The following is an 8,802-nucleotide window of genomic DNA, read 5'->3' as shown; positions in this document are numbered from 1 at the left end:
AAGCCAAGACACAGGACACACACGCATACTATGATATTTTCTCCCTCTCTGCCTGCTTGTGATGCGAGCAATAACGGCTTAAAGAAAACCCATTTATTCTTATCCCCAAAGTCCACTATCTCGTGGGCCATGGCCAAGAAGATGTCATTATCACACCGCATTGGGCCTTTTTCCAAAGAAGCCCCCCAAACTACTATGCTCGCACCCACAGGTCCCCTGTAACAGTAAACAACCAATCACTGTACACTGCCATAAATATTGAAAACAAAATATAGTAAAATCAAATCAATCGTATGGAGTAGTTATATGTTGTACGTACGACCTTCAGTTCGGTGGCTGCATTTTTTATAACAGTGTGAAACTAGACTGGTGTTCAGATCCAAACAGTGGGATTAGACCGCTCATGTAAAAAATGTGAAGCTGACACTTTCCAAAGAAGGACAGGAGGGCCTATATCTATAATTATGGGGGAATCCAGGGGGCTGCGCCGAAAAGCGACCACCATCATTGACTCGCATCTTCTCCCCTCGCCCCGTTTCCACCTATAAAGCCAGCCGTGGCCTCCGTCCAGACCTCCAACTCCCAACCAAACCGAGAGCGCAACCCAGACAGCGAGCCAAGATCTGCAGAGCCACATCCGACCTCGCACCGGCGACCATGGCCGTGGACCTCATGGGCTGCTACACCCCTCGCCGCGCCGACGACCAGCTCGCCATCCAGGAGGCCGCCACCGCCGGCCTCCGCAGCCTGGAGCTCCTGGTCTCCTCCCTCTCCGGCGCGGCGCCGTCCAAGGCGCCGCAGCAGCACCCGCAGCAGCCGTTCGGCGAGATCGCCGACCAGGCCGTCTCCAAGTTCCGCAAGGTGATCTCCATCCTCGACCGCACCGGCCACGCCCGCTTCCGCCGCGGCCCCGTCCAGTCGCCTCCCCCGCCTCCTCCGGCTCCGGTCGCTCCTCCCCCGCCCCCACCGCGCCCTCTGGCCGTCGTCGAGCCGGCCAGGCCCGCTCCCTTGACCGTCGTGGCGCCGGTGTCGGTGGCCGCCCCGGTCCCTCTCCCGCAGCCGCAGAGCCTGACGCTGGACTTCACCAAGCCGAACCTGACCATGTCGGGCGCGACGTCCGTGACGTCCACGTCCTTCTTCTCGTCGGTGACCGCCGGCGAGGGCAGCGTGTCCAAGGGCCGCAGCCTGGTCTCCGCCGGCAAGCCGCCGCTGTCCGGGCACAAGAGAAAGCCGTGCGCCGGCGCGCACTCCGAGGCCAACACCACCGGCAGCCGTTGCCACTGCTCCAAGAGAAGGAAGAACCGCGTGAAGACGACGGTGAGGGTGCCGGCGGTGAGCGCCAAGATCGCCGACATCCCGCCGGACGAGTACTCGTGGAGGAAGTACGGCCAGAAGCCCATCAAGGGATCCCCTTACCCACGGTAAATTCCTTCCCTCGCCGATTGATTCAACACCAACAATACGAAACAAGATTTCGACGAACTGTCGTCATGATGCGTGCAAGGATCTGACATGGTTTGATGTGTGGGTTTCAGGGGCTACTACAAGTGCAGCACAGTGCGAGGGTGCCCGGCTCGGAAGCACGTGGAGCGCGCCCTGGACGACCCGGCGATGCTGGTGGTGACCTACGAGGGCGAGCACCGCCACTCGCCGGGGCCGATGCCGATGCCGATGGCGCCGTCGCCGGTGCCGATGCCGATGGGCGCTCCCGTAGCCGTAGCTAGTGTGTCCGCCGGCAACGGGCACGTCTGACTTAGCTAAATTTTTTCTTTCTTGCCCCTTTTGGTGGGGGGTGCTTCGTTCGTTCGCTCGCAATCTGTCTGATGTCCGTGTAAAGAAGAAGAAAGATTGTAGAGAGACGGAGAGGGAAACTTAATGCCAGAGATTTTTACTATCTCCAGACTCCACTTCGTCCATACAGCACCATTTTTATTTGCTCGTCGTGCCATTCCATGACTTTGAGTTGAGCGGCGTAAGATAAGATTCAACGCCACCCCGCAAAAGAAAAATCAACGCCGCGGATCTGGCTGGGCCTGGGCGTGACGAAACTGCCATGTACGCGCAGTGACAGTTAATAAGGACGGACCGGCGGCAAATGCCCCGACTTTTGACCTCATAAACTCCATTGATTGCTACTGGTACTACTAGTACAATACAGGGCGCCAACTAGGAGTATACTAGTACGTAGTTTTTTGAGGTATAGAAAAGTCGGGAGGGAGAAAAGAACAAGAAGTCATACGCGGCCCCGCATAAACAAGCGCAATAATTGAATTGAATACTTTGTCGTGGGGCTCCCTCCCCCCTCCCCCTCTGTGCAGAGGTCAAGGGTGGGCATCCGCACCGATTGATTTGTTTGTGCCAGCAATTATTATTATTGTTTACTCATCACTCACCCCCTCTCTCTCTCTCCCCTCCGTCCTCTGTGGGCCCCGCCGTCTGGGTGAGGGGAGTGGCGGGCCCCACGCGATGGGCTCCCGGTCAAAGGAGGCGGGTGCGGGGTCGCTTTCCGGCCTGCCCCCCGCGGTTGACCGCACCCTCCGGCCCATGCCCCGCGCCCAATCTCGTCCCGTCACGCAGCCCGCCCAGCAGTGAGACGACACAGAGAGCGCGCAGGAAGTGTTTCTCTTCCTCCTCCCACCGCTTTTACTTTCTCGTTGTTTAATATAATTGATTTAATAATAATAGTAAAAGAAACGGAAGCAAGGGCTGCGGGTGGGCCCCGCGCCAGCGCCAGGGCCCAAAGGAGGGGTCGCTCGCCGTGGATGGGGCTGACTCAGCTCGCCGTTAGCATTTCGGTTTCAACTCCTCGGTTTGCTCGCCCGTCGTCCCCCCTCCTTCGTTGTTTTGTGTAGTACTACGATCCGTTGACCCGCCCTGCGTTCGGTGCGGTGCGGTGCGGCGGAGTCTTTGCTTTGCTTACGGGCTACGGCTGTCGACCCTCCCCAGCCCGTCACGTCGCTTCAACACGAGTGCAACTCCTACTCGATCAACGTATCCAGCACGGCTACTAAACCAACCCAACCGTGACAGTGTGAATCAAGCGACGGCTCAGCTAGTCAGTCAATCCGTGAAATTCTGTACTAGTATAGCATAGCACCTAATTTGCAGCTGGATTTGTGATGCTTAGTTTACTTTACTTTACACTACCCACTAGCATAAGAAAATGCTTGCGAGTTGTGTATTTTGTTTATGGCAGCCTCCTGTCTGTCTCCGTGAGCGCGAGTATACTAATGATGATGACGCCGCCCATGGTTAACTGGTGCCCACCACGAGTATTTATTTACCCGTGGTGCTACCATTTTTATACTAGCACGTACAACAATACTACCCGTGTGTACGCAACGCTACTGTTACAAGTCAATGGCTGGAGCCTCTAGCTATAGCTCGAGTCGTACTACTACTCCTGGCATACTACTTGCTGTGAGAGCTCAGAGCCACCTTCGCCAATCTCCACCGGTCGTAAAAGTAAAAGTAAAACCATTGCTGTTACTTTTATTCCAAGCGAGGGAGCCATGCTTGGTGGCCGGTGGAAGGGAAGAAAGGAGAGACAGCTGGGACATTCTTTGCATCTTCCCTGCTTTCGGCCTAACCCACTGTCAAACCCCCTTTGTTTAATCACACTCCTCCTCCATTAAACAATGCGTTAATCCCTGGCTGAGTTAGCCCCCTTCCCAGATCGGATCGACCAATGCGATATTATATACGCCATTAAACAAACACAGTGCAGGGGGTCCCATCCATGCCAAGCTAGTCCCGCCGGGTGAGCTGTCCAAGTGGACTTTTGTTTCATCATCGTGGGCTTGGTGCGACCTAAAGATACACTAGCAGGGTGTGGGTGATCATCTCATCTCTCTCTCTTTTTCAATTAGTAGCATTGTGTAAGCTTAATAGGATGGCATGTAGAGGTGGTTGTTAGGTCTGATGCCACATCTGGGATCTACCCCCGGAGCATCAGTACTGCTGCATGCTCAACTTTTTCCGCCTTGTTTGGTGATGCTCGCTCTGGGTTGGGTTGTCTGATCACTGATCACGGCCCTTGTCTCTGGTCCAGAGCAGTCAGCGTGAGTCACCACCATGTAGTAGTAGTACTGCAGCTAACATGTGAGTGGCCATGGTGGTATCTAATCTGCTCTGGTCCTTGGTTTTGTCAGTGCATCAATTTGGGCTGTTTGTGAGGTCATAACACCGCCATAAATTAAGGCCACCTCCAACGCACGTCAAACGGACGTCAGATTTGTCTGGATTTTATCCGTTTGAATAGGGCAATTAGACGGCGGCCGCCCGTTTTTTCGGATGAGCTGGTTGTGCGCCCAACACACGGATGCATCTGGTCTGGTCCGACCGCCCAACACACGGACGCATCTGGTCTGGTCCGACCACCCAACACACAGTCTGTCTGAATTTTTTGCAAATAGTTTTTTTGTCCACCGTAGCCATAATTCATGCAAGCGGTCATAGTTTATGCCTGCAACAAATCCAGCGACTGGCAAACATATGCGAGCCTACAAAATGGTTAACCCCTAAGTTTTCACGCCGGTAACAAATCCAACATCCGACAAACTTATGCCAGCCTACAAAATCGTCAACCCCCAATGAGGGAGTCCTGGATTAGGGGGTGTCCGGATGGCCGGACTATACCTTCAGCCGGACTTCTGGACTACGAAGATACAAGATTGAAGACTTCGTCCTGTGTCTGGGAGAGACTTTCCTTGGCGTGGAAGGCAAGCTTGGCGATACAGATATGTAGATCTCCTACCATTGTAACCGACTTTGTGTAACCCTAAGCCTTTCCGGTGTCTATATAAACCGGAGGGTTATAGTCCGTAGGATAACATAGACAACAACAATCATACCATAGGCTAGCTTCTAGGGTTTAGCCTCTCTGATCTCGTGGTAGATCTACTCTTGTACTACCCATATCATCAATATTAATCAAGTAGGACGTAGGGTTTTACCTCCATCGAGAGGGCCCGAACCTGGGTAAAACTTTGTGTCCCTTGCCTCCTGTTACCATCCGGCCTAGACGCATAGTTCGGGACCCCCTACCCGAGATCCGCCGGTTTTGACACCGACATTGGTGCTTTCATTAAGAGTTCCTCTATGTCGTCGCCGTCAGGCTCGATGGCTTCTACGATTATCAATAGCGATGCAGTCCAGGGTGAGACCTTCCTCCCCGGACAGATCTTCGTCTTTGGCGGCTTCGCACTGCGGGCCAATTCACTTGGCCATCTGGAGCAGATCGAAAGCTATGCCCCTGGCCGTCAGGTCAGATTCGGAAGTTTAAACTACACAGCTGACATCCGCGGGGACTTGATCTTCGACGGCTTCGAGCCACCGCCGAGCGCGCCGCACTGTCCCGACGAGCATGATCTAGCTCTGCCGCCAAACAGTGCCCTGGAGGCCGCACCCGCATTGGTTTCGACCCTTAATTCGGAGCTAACTGCGCCGATTGAGGATGGGCGGTTGGACGCCGCCTCGGGGGCTGCGATCCCAACGGTGATCGAGCCGAACACCAGCCCCGCAGTCCGCGAGACTCGTGATTCCAAGGAGCCGGACTCCTCTCTGGACTCCGAACCATTCGCGCCTCCGCCGATCGAATTCGATTGGGCGCCGATCATGAAGTTTACTGTCGCGGACATCTTTCAGCACTCGCCCTTCGGCGATATTATGAAATCACTAAAGTCTCTCTCTTTATCAGGAGAGCCCTGGCCGGACTACGGTCAGCAAGATTGGGATACGGATGATGAAGAAATTCAAAGCCCACCACCACCCACTTTGTAGCCATTGTAGACGATTTAACCGACATGCTCGACTTCGACTCCGAAGACATCGACTGTATGGACATCGATGAAGGAGACGATGAAGAACCAGCGCCTATTGGCCCTGGAATGCCACCTCGTCATATGACGTATACATGGTGGACGCACCAAAAGATGATGACGAGGAGCGGAAGGACGCACCGAAAGCTTGTTCCCTCGAAAGGCAGTCAAACCGGCGACGCAAGTGCCGCCCCAAATTCCGCCTCGACAGAAATAGCGATCACACAGACCCAGCGCTGGAGCAGGGCAAACCGCTGCCGGACAACGGCAATCCGGATAATCAAACCGAACAAACAAATTCTATCAAGGATAATGGTTCGGACGACACAACGCCGGACAGGCACCCGGAGCAGCAGAATGCCCGTAAAAGGCTTGTTGCCACCGCGAGGAGTCTTAAAAAGCAGAAGCAAAGGCTCAAGGCCGCGCAAGACACACTCGAAATCAGATGGAGTAAAATGCTCAACACTTCAGCGAGGTACGGCGACAATCGCCCCTCCAAGAGCTACCCAAAGCGGAAGCTGCTACCCGAATTCGATGAGGAGGCCTCAGACCCCCCACAACCAAATATCAAAGCAGCTACCTGGTCGGATAGACGACCCCTCTACCAACACAGAGCGGCATACAACGCCGCTCACAATACAACACACGACCCATGCGAGGGCTCGCACCCAAAGGACGGCACAACAAGATCCATTTATGGACCACGCAAGCGCGCCCCAGCATACAATGCAACACAACAAACATCCGAACAACGCGGCACACCCAGCTACAGGGGCGCCGCACACTCCCTATGTTTCACCGATGAGGTGCTGGACCATGAATTTTCAGAGGAATTCAAGCCCGTAAACATAGAGGCATACGACGGAACAACAGACCCTGGGGTCTGGATTGAGGACTACATCCTTCATATCCATATGGCTCGAGGAGACGATCTCCACGCCATCAAGTACTTACCCCTCAAGCTCAAAGGGCCAGCTCTCACTGGCTCAAAGGCCTCCCCGAAAACTCCATTGGAAGTTGGAAAGAGCTCGAAGACGCCTTCCGGGCAAATTTTCAAGGGACTTATGTCCGACCTCCGGATGCGGACGATTTGTCATATAGCTCAACAGCCCGGAGAATCAGCCCGAAAGCTTTGGAACGGGTTTCTTACTAAAAAGAACCAGATTCTCGACTATCCGGACGCCGAAGCCTTGGCAGCTTTCAAGCATAGCGTCCGTGACAAATGGCTCGCCAGACACCTCGGCCAAAATAAGCCGAGAACGATGGCCGCATTAACAAACCTCATGACCCGCTTTTGTGCGGGTGAGGACAGCTGGCTAGCCAGATGCAGCACCGACGACGCCAGTACATCTGAAGTTAGAAACGGAGACGGGAAATCACGGTGCAACAGCAATAACAAACGCCGGAATAAAGAAGACAACACGAAGGGCACAACAATAAATGCCGGATTCAAAAGCTCTCGGCCAGGTCAAAAGCCGCCCCCTAAAGACACCAGGGGTGAACTGTCCAGCCTCAACAAAATTCTGGACCAAGTATGTCAGATTCATAGTACCCCTGGTAAACCTGCTAATCATACCCACAAAGAATGTTGGGTCTTCAAGCAGTCCGGCAAGCTCAACGCCGTACACAAGGGGGAGGATACGCCAAGTGAAGACGAGGACGAGCCTCCCAAGCAAGACACGGGGGAACAAAAGAAATTTTCACCAGAAGTCAAAACAGTAAACGTGTTACACGTGATCAAGGGAAAAAACAACGCGGCACTCCCAGGAAAATATACCCAAGTGCCTGTCATCGCGAAGTCCTGCCACTGGTCGTCTCAACCGATCACTTTCGACCATCGCGATTACTCAGCAAGTATCCGACACGCAGGATGGGTTGCGTTGGTATTAGACCCAGTAATTGGCGGATATCACTTCACACGAGTCTTGATGGACGGCGGCAGTAGTCTAAACCTAATATATCAGGATACAATCCGCGGGATGGGGTTAGACCCAACACAAATTCTCCATAGCAATACTACCTTTAAAGGAGTAACGCCAGGCCCAGGGGCTCGTTGTACGGGCTCCCTCCTACTACAAGTTATATTCGGCTGCCCCGATAACTTCCGTCGCGAGCATTTAACTTTCCACATCACTCCATTTCAAAGTGGCTATCAAGCACTGCTCGGACGCGAAGCTTTCGCTCGCTTCAATGCAATACCACACTACGCCTTCCTCACACTTAAGATGCCCGGTCCACGTGGCATCATTTCAGTGCACGGAAATATCAAGCGATCCATGCGCGCCGAAGAGAGTGAGGCTGCCTTGGCAGCCGCACACTAAAGGGGCCCGAACCAGCGAAAGCATCCAGTAGGTCGTCAAGACCTCAGACACAACTAATCAAGTCCGGCGCCGCTACTTATTCCGAATAAATGGTCACACCCCTATTTGTCGATACAAGGGGCTCAATGCGCGCAGACAAGTGGCAGTTTCTTCTCATCTTGAATTATACATGGTTTCTTTAAAAAACCATCTTTTTGCACGACAACTTTTTCACCTAAAATTCCTCTCTTTTACAGACGATCATCGTGCTACACCCGTCCAGGATACGGCACAACGGAGACACAGGCGCAGACGTGCAGCAGGGACCCGTTCCAAGGATTCTTTTTAGATTAAGACCCTGCGTAAACCTTTTTTACTGTCTCTTGTTGATACATATCCACCGTTGAAGAGGATGTTGACGTCTTGGCATGTGGCCATGCTAGAACAATGCACGTACCTAGACAGAAGGGGCTTCTTACAAAGGCCATTATTTAGGCCCGGTTTATACCACTAAGACCGAATACCTTAGGGAGTGTTCGGCGTCTTGAGTTTGGCCTTATATGCATCAGCTCCGAATCATTGTCTTTGGTCAAATATTGGGTTTGCCCGGCTCCTGTGTTTTGGTGCCTTACGTTTCGCTTTACCGGCTAAGGTAGTACCAGGAGAACTACTGCGATTGTGCC

At 53.5% G+C, this 8,802-nt stretch overlaps 1 protein-coding gene across 1 annotated transcript; it reads left to right on the top strand.

Annotated features, from left to right (window-relative positions):
- The first annotated feature begins 564 nt into the window (after positions 1-564).
- On the top strand, positions 565-1,894 carry LOC125539564 (putative WRKY transcription factor 11). Its single transcript, XM_048703053.2, has 2 exons — positions 565-1,421; positions 1,536-1,894. The coding sequence occupies exons 1-2, from the start codon at positions 658-660 to the stop codon at positions 1,750-1,752; spliced, it is 981 nt and encodes a 326-aa protein (XP_048559010.1). The 5' UTR covers positions 565-657; the 3' UTR covers positions 1,753-1,894.
- The last annotated feature ends 6,908 nt before the right edge of the window (positions 1,895-8,802 follow it).

Source organism: Triticum urartu, chromosome 2A (genome assembly GCF_056163025.1).
Source record: "Triticum urartu cultivar PI428250 chromosome 2A, HENAU_Tu73, whole genome shotgun sequence".
In the NCBI taxonomy this organism is placed as follows: Eukaryota; Viridiplantae; Streptophyta; class Magnoliopsida; order Poales; family Poaceae; genus Triticum; species Triticum urartu.
This window is presented reverse-complemented; position numbering and strand designations above follow the sequence as displayed.